At 38.4% G+C, this 20,335-nt stretch overlaps 1 protein-coding gene across 2 annotated transcripts in view; it reads right to left on the bottom strand.

Moving 5' to 3' along the window:
• Positions 1 to 20,335, bottom strand: part of PHEX (phosphate regulating endopeptidase X-linked) — a 209,821-nt gene that overhangs the window by 15,662 nt on the left and 173,824 nt on the right. For both annotated transcript variants that reach the window (XM_063084023.1, XM_063084024.1), the window contains exons 16-18: positions 10,483 to 10,537; positions 4,274 to 4,341; positions 1,945 to 2,075 (exon numbers count right to left, since the gene is read on the bottom strand). In XM_063084023.1, the coding sequence (XP_062940093.1) occupies positions 1,945 to 2,075; positions 4,274 to 4,341; positions 10,483 to 10,537 (254 nt within the window). The remainder of the gene's footprint in view (positions 1 to 1,944; positions 2,076 to 4,273; positions 4,342 to 10,482; positions 10,538 to 20,335) is intronic.

The following is a 20,335-nucleotide window of genomic DNA, read 5'->3' as shown; positions in this document are numbered from 1 at the left end:
TCTGTGTCTTATAATTATGAAAGCAGTGACAGGAAATGCAATGGAAAAGTGTAAGAAAATAATTAATGGGGAAAGGCCATAAAAACTAACCTAATCAAACCATCAAAATAAGGAAAAGGAAGAAGAAAAAACATTGTACAGTAGATAAACTATATATAGAAAACTATAAAGCCTTATTTAAAAACCTAAAACAAGAACCAAGCAGATTGAAAGACACACCATGTTCTTGGACAAGACTATACCATAAAAATGTCAATTCCATACATTTAATGTGATTTAAATTAGAATCCAAATAGGATTTTCTTTCAGGGGGATAAAATGAGTAAAACGATCTTGGAGAATATACAGAAGTATAAATGCCTGAGAATAGCCAAGTACATAAAAGAAGAACAAAAGAGAATTTGTGTTGCAGATAGAACAATCCATAAAGCCACAGTAACAGGGTATTAGTATAGAAATCAACAACTAGATCAGCAGAACATAGTATATGATCTAGAAATGTATCTCAGTGTATGTAAGATTCTAATTTTTGACAAACATTCAACTAAAGGAGAAAAAAAATCTTTTAATAAATGATGCTGTATCAATTGGCTATCCTTTTGGAAGAAAATAAAAGTAAACTCTTGCATTAAACTCCACAGAAAAATAAATTTCATATGCATAAAGATTTAAATATAAAATAACAAAACAATAAAAACCTTCCCAGAAAAGCTAGGAGACTCCATATATGATACGGGTGTTGGGGACATCTTCGTAGCCAAGAATGGAAATGCAGAAACTATTTTTTAAGAGACAGAGGTACCTTGGACTATAGGAAAATGTTTTAACTTTGTATGTCAAGAAATACTATATAAAAAGTCCAATGGATGAGTAATATAATTGAGGAAAAATATATATAATGTAAATGATAGACAAAATTATAACATCTATACTATTTCTAAAGTGTCTTATAAATTGACAAGAAAGTAAAATCTCAATAGATAAATGCTCTTTCTTTCATATATCACTGGTGTAAATATGAAATGCTATAAATTCTTGGTGACAGTATAAATCTATCCTATAGGGAAAAAGGATTGTACATAATAAGGGTATTCACTGCAGCAGCATTTATAATTGGAAAGTGTAACCCCTCAACAAGAGGTTAGTTGACTAAGTTATAGGACATTCACACCAGGAACTCTTAGGCAGCCATTGAAAACAATGAACTAAAGTTGTGTGTGTATGTACATATCTTTACATGAACCTGGGAAAAGGTGTGTCAGTGTTATTAAGATCAATTACAAGTACAGAAGGTAAGAGTGATGAGAGGGAATGGGGAAGGAGATGGAGGCGAACGCAGAAAAGGAAAGAAACTGAATTTCACACACACAAAAAGCATGTATAAAATTTCATTTGTGCCTTTATGGAAAATTATATATGTATATATAACAGAAAATAAACATTTAAAAAGTACATTTCTTTCATTCAAACTTCTCTAACTAAAAACCCTTAACCAATTCTCAGACCCATTAGTTCAAATTAGTGAGGTTTTATTTCAATGAATTAACCCTAAGCAGTAGTTTGAAAGGAAAGTTTTAAAAATACGGGGTGTAGGAGATTTATAAGAATGTTATTGTTTATCATGAGACTGGATTTACTACATTAATCTGAATCTAGGAAAACAAACTAGTGTTATACCCATGACTCTCAAACTTTAGCCTGTATTAGAATCACCTGAGACTTTATAAAAAGAAAGACTGCCAGCCTATCAGTCCCCACCCCCAGAGATTCTGATTCAGCAAGTCTGGGGTAGGACTCAAGAATTTGCACTTTTAACAAGTTCCTAGGGAAGGCAGATGCAGTTGATCTCAGAAGCACTTTAAGAATCAATGATCTAAAGCAAGCTAATGTCCAAATGAGAAAATATGACCCACAAGCTGCCCCCTTAACCACAGTTGTACTCACATTTAAGCCAGCTTTCCTCCAATAATAGTTGCTATACTGATTAACCATGCACTTAGTTTTTTCTTTAAACTTTTCTTCTGAGTCAATAGACCACCAAGGATCCAGGTTCCCATTTTTATCATATTTTCTACCTAGCAAAAAGGAAAGTTAAAAGACGTTTGTGTTATTTATGGAAACTAAATTCTTCATCTTTCCTTTCCCTCACCTCGACAAGCCTTCAAAATCAGTCACAGCAGCAGGGAACACTCTTCCTGAGAGCAGCTCCTGCATTCTCTCCAATGTCACAGGTTAATTGTAAAAAGGGAGAAAAGGAGAAGGACTGAGGAAGTTCTTTCTTTCCAAGGAACAAAGAGCATTTTAAAAGTGAAATACATCAATTTATCGCATGCACCAGCCTTATCCAACCTTGGATTCTGTGTTTTCATCTGATCTAACCCAAAATGTTCTCTGGATTATGAAATGAAATGGCTTTATTCAGAAAGCCCATGGAGGGAATCAGGGCATCACTACCAGTGAAATTCCAAACAATCTATAGGAATAACCCCGGTGAGTCATCCACGCTGTGCGATCACAGACCCTGACTCAGCCCTCTAAGTTGCCAGGAGCCGAGAGACACATAAAACCTCTATTATGAATCATTCCACAGCTATCAGTGTGGATGGAAGACCCATCTGTCCTGCTTAGACAAGGAAGGTGCTCTAAAAAGAGAATTTGGAACAAGAATGGAAATCTCCAAAACAAAATGGGAAAAAAGATTAGTTATACATGCTTTCTTGCTATACACCCACTCTTCATTTTCTCTACAGCCTTTAAAAACAAAAGTTTGGGTGCATCTAGATTATCTCCCATATTCAAGGTAATGATTGAAATCAGAGGCATGGCTTAAATTTAATTATGCAGAGAACTCTTCATTGAGCTTACAAGAAAGTCCTCTAAGCAAAGGCGAAGGCATTAATTGGAACAATCCAAAGTTCCTCAGCAAGGCTGCATGCCACTGCCACCACCCCTTTGGATAGTATGGAGTCACTGTCCTCTACCCACTAACCAACCAATCATCAGATAGTTACTGGGCACATACTTACATGTTCAATGTACTGTTCTACGTGTTTGTTACATAATGAAATTGCCATCGTTAGATTCTGTCCTTTGAGAGAGACTCCAAAATGCCTCCAGAAGGTTCTGGGGGAGAATGGTACTTAAATTTCCTAGGAAGAAAGGCCCAGAACCAAGAGACTAACACTAGCTTTTGTTTCTTAGCTAAGACTCTCCTCTCAGATAAACCAAACATCGGAAAGCAGAAAGTCGAGCTCTGGGGAGTAAGAGGACTACAAGGCAGATACATTGTAACAGGGAGAGGGAGACCAGGGGAGCAAAAGACCTAAGTGATTAAGGAAGGGCAGGTGAGAGTGCAGGAAGAAGCATCCAGAAGAAGAGCAAAAAGGGTCTCTGGCCCTGGGGTAGGCATTTAGGAAAAGATGCGGGAAACACAACAGGCATGGAAGGAAGAGGTCCCCTTCTATACAATGATGCCTTGGGCCAGCTGGGACCTTGAGACTGCCTGTAAATCATTGTGTGGATGTGAATGTGATAGTAATTTGCTGCTAACTCATAAGTTTCAGAGATTTCATGTGACTTTCCAACAATACTCCAAAGTTAAAGGAGAAGAGATTGCTGATTAAAAATGATGAAGACTCTCAAAGGTATTCATTTCTTTATGTTTATGCCATATTCTGCTCTTTCCTTTTGTTTAACAATCATCAGGATACACAGCATATTTTATATTATGCATTACTAGGAAAGCATAGTTTTTTAAAAAATTATGAATATATGCCAGTATAAAGAAAAATAGAGATGACTCATTGCATAATCCTTGAAATCGTGTAAAGGAACTAGTCAGCCAAGCTCCAGAGTGCTAGCTTGGTGAGTCCTAACTCAGTAGCAAGTATAATCATTGTTGGAGCAGAGCTCACACCTCCAGGGAGAACATCTCAAGATGGTGAATAAAGAAATGACAGAGAGAGAAGCTGTAAAGCAATTCCTGTAACTACTGTGGCAGCTACAGCAATCCTGATCTAAATGCAAAGCTAATTTCATTGAAATTACAAGGTCTTTTTTTCATTCCTCTCCTATCACCAATGGGAACAATCACTTATTTATTGCAAGTTATCACAGCAAGACACGGGGAAAAGTTTTCAATCAGTAATCATATTGCTTTGGATAATCTTCAAGCTATGATGATGCCGCTATGCAAAGATAATCACAACAATTAACATCCATATAGTAAACATTATTATAAAACCAGCAGCTTATAAAATGAACCAGTACTTACCATTATTATCAAATCCATGTGTAAATTCATGTCCGACAATTACTCCTATAGCACCATAACTAAGAGATCTATGGCATAAATACATAATTTGGAGAAAATTACAAGCATGAATCTCAGAGCATGATTCTTTAATTTTTCAATGAAAAGCCAAGATAATGTTTTCTAGTAACCATGGTAATAACAATCTAATAATCATACCAATAAAACTGTAAAGAAAAATCTAAACACACCCTCTAATTGAAATGAACAAAGAAAACATAAATTCTAACATTGTCATTATGACCAGAAATGGGCCTTAGCATCCTACCCTGTGAAATTAGGAATGTGAAAGAGATTATTTGTATAGCCCCTTTCAGCCCTAACATTTCTATATCTGCTCTATTTTTTATATTTATGAACACCTAAAATGGGGATTGAAAAGATCCTATCAGTAAATATACCATTTATTTTTTATCTGAAAATTTGTTGAAAAGTCACTATAATCTTAGGAGGTTTTTTTTTTTTTTTTTTCTCAAACATAGTAATAAAAAAGGAACAGAGCAGAGATTAAAAGGGATCATTCTGTTTTCAAAGATAGTCACGTTCCTCTATTTCTGTGGCAGACAAGCTGACAAATGAATAACAGAGATTGTGAAGAGAAAAGGTGTTTCATTATTTCTCTTCACCTCTGAGGAAACACGTGGTAGATTATCTACAAAGGTGACCACCAACAATTCCACCCACTCCTGAATGCACATGCCCGCTCCTCCCATCAAGAGGCAATCTATTTCCTTTCCCTTGAATCTGGACTGGCTTTGGGACTTGTGACCAACAGAATGCAGTAGAAGGGGCCAGGCGTAGCTTCCAGGCACAGACCTTAAGAGACCCTGTAGCTTCCATTTTCCACTCTCTTGCAAGTCACCTGCGATGTAAAGAAGTTTGACTACCCAGATGAGGGAAAGATGTCAAGTGAAGGAAGTGAGAGGCCCTAAAAGGTGAGTCACTTGGAAGGAAGAGAGAGAGGCCCTGCCAGGCCCCAGCCATTAGAGCCAGCCCAAGTGGCACCAGACATGTGAGCGAAGTCATCTTAGATCCTCTGGCCCTAGTTGAGCTGCCCTAGCCAACACCACACAGAGCAGAGACAAGCTGTCTCAGCTCAATCCTGCCCAAATTGAAGAATCATGAGCCAATAAATTGTTGTTTGGTGGTGCTTTGCTACGTAGGAATAGATAACTGAAACAAAGCATATTAATAATGCAAGAATATATCAATAATGGTGTGCTATGGTTTGAATGTTTGTTCCTTCCAAAACTCATGCTGAGATTTAATTGATGTGAGGCCTTTAAGAGGTGATTAGGTCATGAGGACTCTGCCCTTATAAATGGATTAATGATGTTATTGCAAGACCGGGTTATTTATTAAAGTGAGCTCATGTGCAAGCTCTCTTGCTCCCACCCTCTATGTCTGGTGCACTCACTTCCACCTCCCACCATGGGATGACCCGAGCCAGATGCTGGTGCCATGATCTTGGACCTCCCAGCCTCCAGAATCATGAGCCAAATAAACCTTTTTTCTTTATAAATTTAGAAAGTGGACTAAGACATGGGGTTCCCATATGTGTGTGTCTGGCATTTTCTCTCTCAACATGAATTCCATGAAGGCCAAACCTTTACCTACTCGTTCACTGCTAAATTTTCCGCACCTAGTACATAGTAAGCAAGTAACAACAATTTAACTAATTGAAAAATTAACTTTACCATTTGATGCAAGTTGCAGATCTATATGTAACTTATTTTAGTCATTTAACTTATGGATAAGGATTAAGGACGATTTAGAAGACTTATTGTGAGGATTCTTCATGAGATTTGCAATTATGCTAAAAATATTTCACAGTTGGTTCCTGACATGCAATATCAAAGTCACCCAGTAAATAGATAGGACCCATAACTGGAAGGAATGGAAATTTTTGAAGCAACATGTTATTACACGACATAATGATCCTTAACATGCTAATTGTTTGTCTCAACTATACCCAAGGAAGTGCTATAAGATTTAATTTTTCCCCTTGGAGGCAATTCTTTCCTTTGTTATTTCTTTCCTGCAAGGTAATTTGCATTTGAGAAAATGCTTCCTACTGTTTTTCCATCATTGCAAACCTTCATTAAAGAAGTAAGAGTAAAATTATGCATTTCAATCATAGAGCTATCATAGCAGTGTGGGACAAACTTGTAATTTTACATAGTGCTAATTTTTGCAGCAGTATCTGTCACTGCGCGGCCTGAAACATTTCGTTTTTCCAGCTCTCTCAGCCCTGAGAATAAGTACTCAGTCCTCTACAGTCCACAGTCAATGCTGTTGACTGGATGAATTTAAGGGATGAACAATGGAAGCTTATAGAAACTGCTCTGCAATAAATGTCCCTTAAGAGGGACTGCTCCAACAAGCTTCCTATTCACAAAGGGTAATAGAGAATTCAGAAAATGATTGAAACATTGTAAGTTTCAATTCTTAGTTACATAACTACAATCTTTGGACAAGAGACAAAGAGAAAGTAATTTTACATGACTAAGCCTTCCAATGATAATGTTTCATAATATTAAATTCACATCCTACATTTTATCAATGGGCATTATTTAAATTAGCACATCATTAAAAAAAATAAACTTGTGTGCCTTTTAAAATGCAATTGGCTGGCCAGAAACTGGAAGACTTCCTGCACTGAAGACCTAGCCTTCCAAGATTAAAATAGGGAAGATGATAATTTCACTACCTACCCAGTTTCTCTTTTGTTCTTACTACTCCGTAGGTTTAATGTATGTGCAGGATTTGCCGTCAGCAACAAAACAACTATACCACTGTCTGTACTAACTATGATCTCACACTGTTATCAGTTAAGGGCTGCCCTATGCCTGAATCATAAATTCATAAAAATCTGAGTTGAAAGTGTCCTTAAGGTCATCTAGTTCAATTCCCTACTGGAGGCATAAGCCCCCTTTACAAAAACCTGTTCAAATGATCATAAGACTCCTGCTTGTATATTTCCAATGACCAGGAGCTCACCCCCTTATGAGGTAGCCCATTCTCTCTTTGGGTTGTTCTAAATAAAACTGCTCTCCATAATGCTGACCTGAAATTTCTTTCCTATGTCTTACATCTATTGGTCTAGTGGAGTCTCTAGTTGAACACCTGCTAACCCTATGAAATATAGTAACTCATTCTGCCACTTTAACTTTCCTTCAAAAATATGAAGAAAATTAGGAGATTCCCCCTCAAGTTTTTTCAAGTTCTTTCAACTCTTATTGTTCAGTCATGAATTGTAGACCATTTCCCAAAACATAGAGAAAGGGGGAGTTTAGGAACCTCTGGGTTAAACACATTTAAATAGGTTTCTTATAGAACTTCTTGGGAACTTTTATGGTGATGAGTATTTTGATTCTCTGCAACAGAGGGAAGGGGAGGATGACATACCTCTATCACTATATCCTTGAATACACACTTCGGTAATGTTGTCTTAGCCCATTTACAAGCCTGATTCTCTCCTCTGGAAACAATTCAGCTTGTCCATGTCCTCATATTTAGACCCAATACTCAGGTGAGGGCTAAGCTGACCAGTGTGAGCGGAAAGGATAGCCACTCCCTTGGTTCTGGAGGCTATCCTTCTACTAATACAGAACAGATGGCGGTATGGGAAGCCATCTCACTGGACTATGATTACCCATGTCTCCAGCATCTCCATATTCCCAATGCCAAGATCACAAATGATACCTAATAGCTATTTATTTAGTGGATATCTTAAAAAAGGATGGATGGCTTTAGTGAGGACATTGAACTCCTTAGGAAAAAAATACAAATCTCTCTCTCACTGAAGTATCAACTATGAGTCAGCCTCAGGTAGAACTAATAGACACTAACATGAATTCCTAAGTTTCTCTGATTTTTACTTCTATGTCAGAAAATCATGCTTACAGACCCAATAAACAAATCATTGAATCAGTAACTTCAAAACCTAACCAGACTATTTCCAAGTTTCCAGCTGCATAACCACAATAACAGAAGCTCAGTTCAATTGTTAATGATAAGCAGAATCAAAGAATTCTAGGACTTTTTTTACTTGGAGGGGAGCTTAGAGAATATTTAGCCTAAACCTTTTATTTTATGGAAATGTGAAGATACTTCAAAAGTTCATGGAAAAATGGGATTAAAAGATAATATGAATCTTTCCATGAACTTTTTGAAGACCCTTTGCATATATACATCTCTAATCTTAAAAACAGGAAAAATTAATCCTAAATATCTGAACACCAAAGAAAGCTATGCACCTGAGTCCTGGGGTGGGTATTAATGGATTTCATTAAATACAAACCTAGAATTTTCATTTATTCTAACAATGGTGCAGGGAACTACAGTAGGTTTTATTTATGCCTGCCCATGTCCCCTCAGCACTCACCATTTTTGAGCACACCAATCTGACAGCTTCCAAGCCAACACTTGAAAATAGTCACCTAAGGACTTTCTCCAGCCACCAGAGCCCTCTTGGCCTAGACTGGCCACTGCCAGGGAGTTAATACCCATGGTGGCAACCCCCAATCAATGATGGAATGTGAGTTGAAGGATAAATACCCAAGACCCCTTGCCCCTGAGATGGGATCACTCTGAAGCATGTTCTATAGTTCCCCAGCAAGACTGAGCCCCAGATGCTCATGGTGATAACTGGCTTCATAACACATGTGTGGTACATAGAATAATTGCCTCCAAAAGATGTCCACGTGCTAAACTCTGGAACCTGTGAATATGTTATGTTACATGGCAAACGGGAATTAAGGTTGCAGAAGGAATTAAGATTGCTAATCAGCTGACCTTAAAATAAAGAGATTATCCTGGGTTATCTGGGTGGCAATGTCACAAGGGTCCTTTAAAGTAGAAGAGAGAGGCAGAGCATGAGTGTCAGGAGATATGACTGTGGAGCTCTGAAGATGGAGAAAGAGGGCCATGAGGCAAGGAATGTGGGCCACCTCTAGAAACTAGAAAAGGCAAGGAAATAGATTCTTCCCTAGAATTTCCAGAAAGGAATGCAGCCCTGCTGACACTTAGGTTTTAGCCCAGTGAGACTCAGGTTGAACTTCTGACCTACAGAACCATAAGCTAATCAAGGTACATAGTTTTGAGCCACTGAGTCTGTGGTAATTGATTTTGGCAACCATAGAAGACTCATGGGACACAACTTATTGGCTTCTTTCCCTCCCTGTGTCACTTCCCCACTCCCTTGCTGGTGTTTCCTGATGTCACCTCCCAAAAGAACTACTTGTACATGAATCCCTATCACAGGGTCTGCTTCTTGGGAAGCCCAAATTGAAACATTGCCACCGTATTTCTCGTATTTATATATGTATGTGATATATCTTTTAAACCTACACAATCATATTTAAATTATCATATATCCAAACCAAAACACAAGAGACTCAACTTCTAAAATCAAGAGTAAATTGTCCATGCATTAAAGCACCAGAGCAAGCAAAGACATATAATAAAAGTGGTGACATTATTGACAAATAATACTATCAGAATCCCCACCATATATGGAAATTCTGAATTACGTTAAGTCTATACTCTGTTGGTATTAATGGCCTGTAAACTGGCGTCCCTAAGTTCAGACACTGTCAATTTTAACTATAGCTATGCAGATTATATTTCTAAAGACAAATTTAATTAGCTTACTTACTTGCTCAAAAACGTTAATATTTTCTACTGTTTATTAGTGTCTACGCTCCTTACATGGCATTCAGAGTCCTCCAATATCAAACTTCAACCTTCTTTTCCAGACTTCATTTCTACTACTTCCCTTCATATACCACTTGGGCCAGACAACCAGACTATTTATCATTCTATAAACACTTTTCCTTCCTTTTCTCACATTGTTTCTTCCACGTGGAATGGCTTTAGATCCATCACCATCAACTCAAATCCCAACAATCCTTCAAAGATCAATAAGTATGAATACTACCTACGTAGAAGTTGGCTTTCCTGTCCAGTCACACACCCTGATAACAAGGATCAGAAAATAAATACCCAAAATGGTCAAAGTGGAGCCAACCCATGCCAGGTACCGTACCCTCTCCCTGCTGAAAGACCACTAACTTTGTTTCTTTGACTTTATATTCTGTCCTCTGCCAAAGCAACATGTTCTTCCCTCCTAACTTGTCAATAAGTGGTTTCTTTACTAATTTACTCACCGAGGGTATTCTGTTCCCCAAAAAAATGGCTTCTGGAGCTCTCCTGCTGGAAATCCTGGGAGAAAGACAAGCAAACAAAAACAATTTAAGGTGTAGGGAAAGTGAAGATAAATGGTCAGGGTACCTCGGGCATTTGGAGTCTTGCCAAGCATTTGATGTAAATATGCACGTGAGCCCAGGTGTTCCTTGTTTATTGTCAAATGTAATTGCACATGTGCACCCAGGTGTCCTGGGTTATCAGACTTAAGTATAAAGGACGAGTGGTTCTGATCCACTGGGCTCCCATCCCCCGGGATGCTTCTGTTGGGGCCATGGGGAGGTTGCTACTGCTGCTGGAGGCTGTTGCTGCCAGGGTCCCCGGGACCCTCCGAGAGGCCACCGCTACTGCTGCTGGAAGCTTTTGGAAGCTGTTACTACCACTTCTGCCGCTACTGCTGCTGCTGCTGTCATTACTAAGGAAACTGAGAAAGCTGAGGACTGAGCTTGTGTCATTTGCCAACAGCTTCTGGGATCTTTCCCAATTACTTAGCTCATAGACCTGTGTGTGAGGGGTCTAGTGACCAAGCCAGGCATGTGAGGGGTCTGGTGACCAAGCCTGGCATGTGAGGTGTCTGCACAATGGGTTTGAAGGGTATGTGAGCCCTAGCCCTACCAACACAATTGGCTACATCGGCAAGATTCCGACAATTGCCATAGCCTAGCCAGACAATTAGCCTAACTATACATAAGGGATCTAGAACAACTTAGTCAGTGATGAGGTTTCAAAGGCCCATCTGAAAGGCACTCATTGTGGAACTGAGAGCCCTCTAAGAGATCCAGCTGCCTCCAAGATGATATTTATTCAACTGAGTTTCAAATAAGTACATTAAACCATTTCAAGGAAACGATTTGCACTGATACACTCTTGGCAGGGTCCAGCCTGCTGTGAACTAAGTTCCTTCATACATGGCATGCATATCAGCCTTCAGGCTATTCAGCAGCTTCCACTGATACAGAATGCACCAGCTTCACAGGCGGCAACCTGTGCAGTCACACGGGCCCTACATGCAGGAGGGTCCAGCACTTAGTTTAATGCTCTGCTATCACAGCCGTGAAATTCTTAATTTTATCTTTGAACTTGTATTTTGTTAAGTAGAGTCTGAGAGGACAATGGAGAACATGTGAGCAGAGGAGCCCATGCAATCTGCGGGTCTGCAGTTGCTAGGAGCCCTGTTAGCGCACAGCTCTCCCCGTGCGCCGGGAGGATGGGACGCCTGCGAGTCCAGCCAGACTCGAAGTGGAAACAAGGTAAGCATGTTACTCTAGAACTGAGGAGGCAAGGGCTCTGATAGCCCCAAGAAGCCACACTTTCTGTGCCAACCAGAAGTTACTTCGACCACTAAAAAAAGGTAATAGCATTGTAAGAAACATGAATGACCAAGGAATCCTTTCATATCCTGTCTTACTCCTATTATTTCCCTGTATTGGCCAATCACTTATACTGAAAACAATGATGTAGAATAAAAGGGAAAGTGAGGGCTTCCCATAGTTCCTTTTCCTTTCAGTCCTTCCTTACTCATCAGTAAGCCGAAGGTAGAGACTGCTGATAGAATGTACGTGAATTAAGTGAAATAAATGCTGTTGAGTTCGTCTTGGAAAGCATTTCCACCATGCCAGCAAGAACAAAATACATATGCACGTACAAGCTACAAAATACAAACTATAATTTTGGTGATTACATGTACAAGGTAAATGCTCTTATATTTGCACTTAAAACTGGCATTGCACAATATAAAGATGAATGATAAAATTCATGCTGATGTAAACTTTTAATTTTTTTTAACAGCATTACATAACAAAAATACCATCAGTCAAAAGAGAGAAACCATGGAAGACAGGACAGAGCTTTATATTTTAGCACCTTCAAAGGCACTTTTTCCTAGTTTCGGAATAAAGGGCCCCACATTTTCATTTTGCACCATGCCCCATAAATTAGGTAGCTGGCCTGGGGTGCAGATGAGTGAGAGAAATGCTTTGCTTTGCCCTTGCAACTCACCACTACATTTTACACCCTGGGTTGATCCTGGGAGCTACAGTTACAAGTCATTACAGCTGGAAACGCAGCGAATAGTAACTTTTAAAAAAGAAGAAGCCCTCTGCAATGTCCTTGCCTGCTCCAGAGCAAATGCTCTAGGCTCCATAAAACTGAAAGCTCTTCTGAGTTAAAATGCCCCTCCTCCCTTTCTCTGCTCCTCTTCTTTCTACCTGCCCTCCATGCCAGGACATACAAATGAGGGCTGGAGAGAGCAAGTCCTTAACTTAGAAGGGAAATGTTCATTCTATATAACCCTTATATAGACATTCTTTACATTGTATTAATAATATCATAGTTTGAGATTTCAAGGTACAAAACCTAATTGCAAAACAGATGCAGCTAGTACTCTCTTCTTTCTGCTTTTATATAAAGGAAAATGCACTAATATGACTTTGAAGGGGCAACATCATATTAATCTTCATAATTTTTACATTTCCTTAAATATCCCTGGCATCTTTACATCAATATTCTATCCTTTTATGTGTGTGTGATCAATTTTAGTAATTCATTCTGACTTGAATATATATGCAAATATATATTACATATAAATGCAAATTACTGTTTATATGAAATTCAGTTTCACACAATAAATCACCAAAAAGCAATGATATTCCCTGATAAGAACAATGATCATAAACCAATGTGATTTAATGATTAAATCATTATGGCTTCCCTGCCTGGTAATGTGCCCAGCTGGAAGCATTTATGTCCATTGCCAACCTCTTTACAGGAAAACATCTGACACCTGCATGAGCCTCTAGTTCTGCCGCTTTTGCTGTTAGAGTTCCCATATTCAAATGCCTAAGGCATCACATTACCCTGATCAGCTGTATCTGCTCAGCTTGTCAGGGCCATGGAACCCAATACTGGTAAACAGAAAAATCTGATGCCCTTAGGTGTGTTTTGCTGAAGTGAATGGATTAACAGTGTAAGCTGCATTTGGGGGCATGTCAACCAGCTGGAGTGATAGATGGAATCCCAACAGGGTCAACCCAATATCTTATCTCAGAAAGTGGATAAGTTGTGTTTAGGAAAAGTAGAAGTAAGAAATAAATAAGTGGGAAGAGAATTCCTTTTCTCTCCCTTTTTTAATAGGCTTTTCTTGTGTTTTCTTGAATATCTTATTTCCTTTTTTTTACCATTTCTGCACCACCTCACACTTGTTTCATGCTTCTAAAGTTCCTTGTTCTATTAACATATTTATGGGAAGTATTCCTCACAGCTTAAATGTGTGTGTGGTGTGTGTGTTTGTGTACACATATATATTTGTGAGAGAGAAGAGGGAGAGGAAGGAGAGAGAAATTTAACTATTGGGTTGGCAAAAATTAATAAATTTGTTAATAGGTAATACTGGCCAGGGTTTAGGAAGCATGTTGGTGAGAGTTTAAATTGTTGCAAGCACTTTGGAGATCAATTTAGCCATCTCTTAATGCCTTAAAATACCATTTTTAAGTTAGTAACTCTCTATGTGCTGATACGGAAAAAGCCTTAAGAGATATTAAGTGAAAAAAACCCAGCATTCAGTACAGTATACGGAGTCCTTTTTGTGTAATATATGTGTAAGTGTATGCATCCATATATACAGTCAGTTCTGCTATAAGGCCTGTATTGAAAAGGTAAATTTGTTCCAATGCAATTAATACATTAGTGAAAAATTTAGACATAACTCCAATTTCACATTTGCTTGTCCACGGGAAATGGTAGGTAAAAGCAGAAAAGTGCACCCAACTGAACTGAGCCACACAGGAATCTGCAAAATGCACACATGCACTCCCCTCACCATGACCATCTGCCTCAGGTCACCATGTGGGTCAGGAGCCAGACCCACTGCAACTGGTGTGAAAACTTTCCTTCTGGTTTCAGATACCCCTTCTTCCATGACTACACAATAATGCACAAGGGGCAACCCCTCTGATGCCAACTTCCACAAGCAAACTTCAGGTCTTCTCCAGGGAAAGTGCCATATTTACTGTACCATTTGTGTATCTACCCATTTACCATGTTTAAACTATGTTATTTTTATTAGGCTCCCAGCTTTTATTTTTGTGTGCCAGTGATAAGGATTTTTTTTAGGAACTTTTTTTTTAACTGAAGCATTGGTTGTACATATTTATTGGGTACAGAGTTACATTTTCATACGTGTATACAATGTGTAAAGATCGAATCAGGGTAGTTAGCAAATTCATCATCACAAAAATTTACTTCTTTTTGATGAGAATATTTGAGCTCCTCTATTCTAGCCATGAGAACATGCACTAAATTGTTAATTATAGATGCCTAGCACTACTGTACACCAATAGAACTTATTTTTCCTACCTAGCTGTAATCTTGTATCCATTAAGGGTTTTTGATTCCCAATCCCGTTTTTTTCCCATAAACCCTGTGGCTTTTATTACACACTTGTGCATAGCACAGTGATATTTAGGAACACATATGTCACATTATAGCAGAATTGACTATATGTACATGTATGTACACACACTCACCTGCTAGTGGTTCTCAAATTTTCTCATGTATCAGAATCACTGGAGGGCTTGTTAAACTACAAATTGCTTATTAAACTACAGATCATTGGGCCTCACCCACAGAGTTTCTGATTCAGTAGTTTGGGGGTAGGGCTGAGAGTGTGTCGCTCTAACAAGTTTACAGGTGATACTGATGCTGCTCGTACCGCTGCCACACTTCAAGAACCACTGCCCAATCACTTGCACAAGTGCACTATGAAGTTCAATACTGCACTGCTTGTAGTTGAGAAAAGTGTGCAACGAACTAAATGTCCAATAGGAGGGGAATGACTTCATTGTGCTATAACCATATTGTGGACTGCTATGCAGCAAATGAAGGGAAAGAGGTAGGTCTTAATATTCTAGCGTGGAAAAAAACTACACAACGTGCTGTTGAAATAAGGCAAGGTACAGATATAGATATGTAAATACCATTTATTTTTTAAATAACTGTTCTATCAGTGTGAGTATGTATATATGTGTGTGTATATACTCCCCATAACACTTAACCACCATCTATGATACTCTACATTTTACTTATTTTGTGTAGATTGTCTTTCTCCAACTAGAAGGCAAGTTCCATAACTAAAGGGATTTTTACTTTATTTATTTTTACTATTCTTTCACTGCAATATCCTCAGAGCTAGAACAATACCCTGGCACATGGTAAGCATTCAATAAATATTTGTTGAATGAACAGAATCCATACCTTGTGAAGCTCAAAGGGGTGGTTTGGGGTTGAAACATTACCTGTAATTATGAGCACATCTTGTTAGCCAAAGTCTAAAATACTATATGATACTATTAGTAGTACCAATGCATTATTTCTTGAAGTTTCCATGTGCAGTATCAGAGCTAGGATATGTCCCATTATTCAAGTTCTGATTTTTGTTCTCCTGCTAAATTAGGTAATTTGTTGGTTCCATTGTCCTGCTGTCATGGCAGAACTAATATACTTCTGAATCAGCACATTTTTCCCAATAAACTTCCATTCGGAATGCAGATATTAACAAGCTGAAAGGCCCTGCCCGGTTTTATGCAAATTCGGTCACTCCTGTGTCCTCTTAGCCCTCCCTACCTCCAATAAATAAAAGGATATTCTCCCTTTTTATGGTTGTGGTATATGCTGAAAAGAGAAAAATAGACATAATACTGACTTAGATCAAAGGCCTTTGGCCCTGAGAATATCAAACTAACAATCTCTTTTCCCTACATTCTTTGTTGCTGTCACTTAACTGCAGCATTAATTTTAAGTTCCAAGTTATCAAAGGAAATGCATTGGAAATATTACCTTCCAAAGTTTTATGTTATTTGGAAGTTTTGTGGGGTTTTTTTGACACAAATGCTGATGATTTTAAGAGAACTGTGAGTCAGACACACATCTTTTCCTGTTGTTTCCATGTTTGGTCAGATTTAACAAAATGGGAGGCCTCCACCAAATTTCACTGCCAGTCTTCCATGACCAGAGCACTTATTTTTCCCTTTCTCTTAGCAAACTTTTGTAGATTTACTAAACAATGCAAGGCAACTAGAACTCACCTAAATTTAGGAGCACTTCATTCTTAAATTCAGTATCTCATTTGACTCTTTTGAAGGAATTAGCATTACTGAATTTGCTCACTTAAGATCCCTCCAGCAGCTTCCAGGACAGGAGTGGCAGAGCCAGGAGCAAATGACAAAGTAAGTTCAGTCAAAAAAAAAAAAAAGGTGACAGAGGGGAAATTCCAAAGGCGAATCCAATGGGCATGAGAATGTGTAAAGCAACGTATGCATTCATCTGTTTATTTAATTAAATCTGTTTCCATGTGTGCTGTAGCTGCTTTCTCCAGAGACATACTTGGGTTTTCCATTGAATGTGTATCTGTGTCTGTTTTCTCTCAGTGTGGGTATTTATGATATTTTTTAAGGGGCTATGTCAATATATTCTATTGTATTATTAGTTCTGTCAAATAATAGGATATTTGGTCTTTTGCATGGATTTATTGATATATTAATGTGGCTTTATTTTAATACATGTTATGATACTTATTTTCAAAATCCTTAGGTATATGCTTACATTACTAATCTAATTTATGTATCAATCCACATTTCAGGGCTATTGCTGGTGTGTCATCATAGCAACATTATTATACTTCTTAGTGAGGTTCATTTGGAGTTACCTTCTGCTTTAGCATTTGATTTGTCCTGTGCAATTGCTTCTACTTCTATAGTTCACTAAGTGAATATATTTTATGATCCTAATTTTGGAGATGTTAGTATATTTAAATTCCATTATTAATATTATTGGGAATAGTTGGACTTGGTTATGATGATGCAATTTCTATACATAACCATTGACTGCTAACATTTACTGAGTACCTATGATATTCTTCCAAGCCACACAAATGAGCTTTGAACATACAAATTGTCCTCAAAGAACCTACAGTCTAGTGAAGGAGAAAGAATACCACCAGCCAAATACCCTACTTTGCAAGACCTAAAAAGGAAGGTGAACCTATACCAAGCTCTCTAAAGTGTACTTCTTAATTAAAATATGTTTTAAACTCAGTAGAGAAAAGAAACACTGGCTAGCAGGGAGTAGATGTGCAGAGGTGTTTTGAGAGAGGGGTTATTTATTCACATGTTGCTGTGGAATGAATATACCCCTAAAACTCACTGGAACTTAATCTCCATTGTAACAGTGTTAAGAGAGTGGGAACTCCGATTATGGCATTTGAAAGGTGGGGCCTTAAAGAGGTGATTAGATTGTGAGGACTGTGCCCTTGTGAACAAACTGATTCATTCCTGAAATAATGGACTTGGTTCTAATGGCTTTATAAGGAGAGTGAGTGAGAAGGCTAACTCTCTCTTGCTCAGCCCATTCTCAACATGTGACACCCTTTGTCACTGTAGAAGGCCCTCACCAGATATGCCCCCTGGACTGTAGACTTCCCAGCCTCCAAAACTGTAAGAAACAGATTTTGTTTCTTTATAAATTACCCAGTTTCAGGTATTCTTTTATAAGCAACAGAAACGGACTAATACACATGTCTACACTAACGGGTGAAAGATATAGTTGGTAAGACCAGTTGGGGTTTGAGGTAGGAATTGTTTACGACACTGGTTCTCAAAGTGCGCTCTGTAGACCAGCAGCATCAGCATCACCTGGGCATTTGTTAGAGATGCAAATTATTGGGTCCCACCCAAGACCTACTGCATCAGGACTGCTGGGGTTTGTTCCTAAGCTTTCAACAGCCCTTCAGGTTATTCTGGCACATGCTAAAGTTGAGATCCACTGGTTTATGTCAGGATAAATACTCTCAACCCCAACTATATGTTAGAATCCCTTAGGGAGCTTTTTGAAAAAATACCCATGTCCAAGCCCCTGCCCCGGGACCAATTATACTACAATCTCTGGGATGGAGGCCTGAACATAAGCATGTTTTAAAAGCTCCCCAGGTGATTCGAATATGCAAACAGGTTCTGAACACTTGGTTTCGGAAAAATAAGGAACTGCTTATGTTTAACTTAACTGATGTAAAAATCAGCCCTCCTGTCTCATCATCCTTTCTTCACCTCTCCTCAACATCATGCATGTAACATATGGTTAGACAGTTTTATTATAAATTTGCAGACTATACTTTGAAAACCGAAACTTTACATGACCACACTAAAGGAGAAAAATAGTTTTAACTGCGACTGCCTTGAACAATCCAGGATGAATGCTCACTCTGAGAATGCGTGTTACATCTTATTCAGGATTAGTTCTTGTAATCAGATAAGCCAGACACCATTCCTCTAGAATCTAGGGGGCCATCAGTAGGGACACGGAAATTGCTGCAATTACAAAGCACTTTTGATTTTTTTTTTTTTTTTTTGCTACAAACAGATTTTATTGTCATCACTACTCGCATTAATAGTGGCTCTGTTTTTTTTTTTTTTTTTTCAAGTTGGCATCTTACAGTAGTTTGGTGAATGCCAACCTTCCCCCTTCCGGAAAGTATCAAGTTCTAACAGCTGTGACTCCTGTCAAGGGATTCAGCAAGATGCCTTAGCCATCTGCTGGCTTCCTGTAGGTAACCTCCTGCCACCACATCTATCAGCCTAGAGCTGACAAGCAGAGAGCAGCTTCTGAAATCTGCCCTCCATCTTGAAACCTTCTCTGCTGGCCCTTCTATTCTTTTTCTGCCATAATTACCTTTAGTCTGCAACAAAGAGAATCCCCCTCCCTTTACCAGGATGAACAACCATCCCTGTTTGCCAGGACTGAAGGGGGCTCCTGGAATACGGACTTTCAGTGCTAAAACTGAGATGGTCCCAGGCAAATCAGAAGAAGTCACCCCATCTTTACCCAACTAAATTTAACCTCTTTTGCATTTGCTGCATTTTTGTAGCTCAGCAGTTCTCAAACTTTGGCATCTTGCAGAGGTTTGGTGATTAAAATCTTATTAAAACAATAATCTCCTCCCACTAGGAAGCTCAGTGTCTCATATTGTACTCATACTCCAACAGGTCCTTTCATACATACAATTGCTGTCCTAGGTATTCAAAACTGACACTAACGGCAGTGACATTCAGCCTGGGCCTGGGAACATAGTAGTTGCTCAAGAAATGCTTATGTGGGTTTACGGAGCCATATCTGGGTATGAGATAATGGTCTCAAGAATGAAGATATGACTAACATTTCCCCCATATCGGACATAAAATAACTGAGTCTCTTTATTCATCTCTTCCAACAGCATCTTGAAGACACAACTTGTTAAAAGTAAACCATCTCATCGATTGCTAGTGGACATATAAATTGGTACCACTTTTCTACAGAGAAGTCAGGAAAGATGCATTTTAAAACCCTTAAATGGAACATACCATTTAATACAGCAACTCCCCTACTTCTAGAAATTTACCCTAAACCATCTCATCGATTGCTAGTGGACATATAAATTGGTACCACTTTTCTACAGAGAAGTCAGGAAAGATGCATTTTAAAACCCTTAAATGGAACATACCATTTAATACAGCAACTCCCCTACTTCTAGAAATTTACCCAGAAAAATTAATCTCAGCTTTGGACAAAGACTTAGCCACAAAACTTATCACCACAGAGTTTTGTTTTGTTTTGTTTTTTAACAATAGTAAAACAGCTGAAATGTCCACTGGAAGAAATTAAAGAAATTAAGATGCTTTTTTTTTTTTGGTGGAATAATATGCATGATGACTTAGAAGAATATGTAATAAATGGAAAAAATATTCATGTTATAATTTTCAGTGAGAAAAAAGCAGTGCTATTGGATGAGTC

This window comes from Cynocephalus volans, chromosome X (assembly GCF_027409185.1).
Source record: "Cynocephalus volans isolate mCynVol1 chromosome X, mCynVol1.pri, whole genome shotgun sequence".
Classification (NCBI taxonomy): domain Eukaryota; kingdom Metazoa; phylum Chordata; class Mammalia; order Dermoptera; family Cynocephalidae; genus Cynocephalus; species Cynocephalus volans.
The sequence above is the reverse complement of the archived record's forward strand: the minus strand, read 5'-3'. Positions and strand labels throughout refer to the sequence as shown.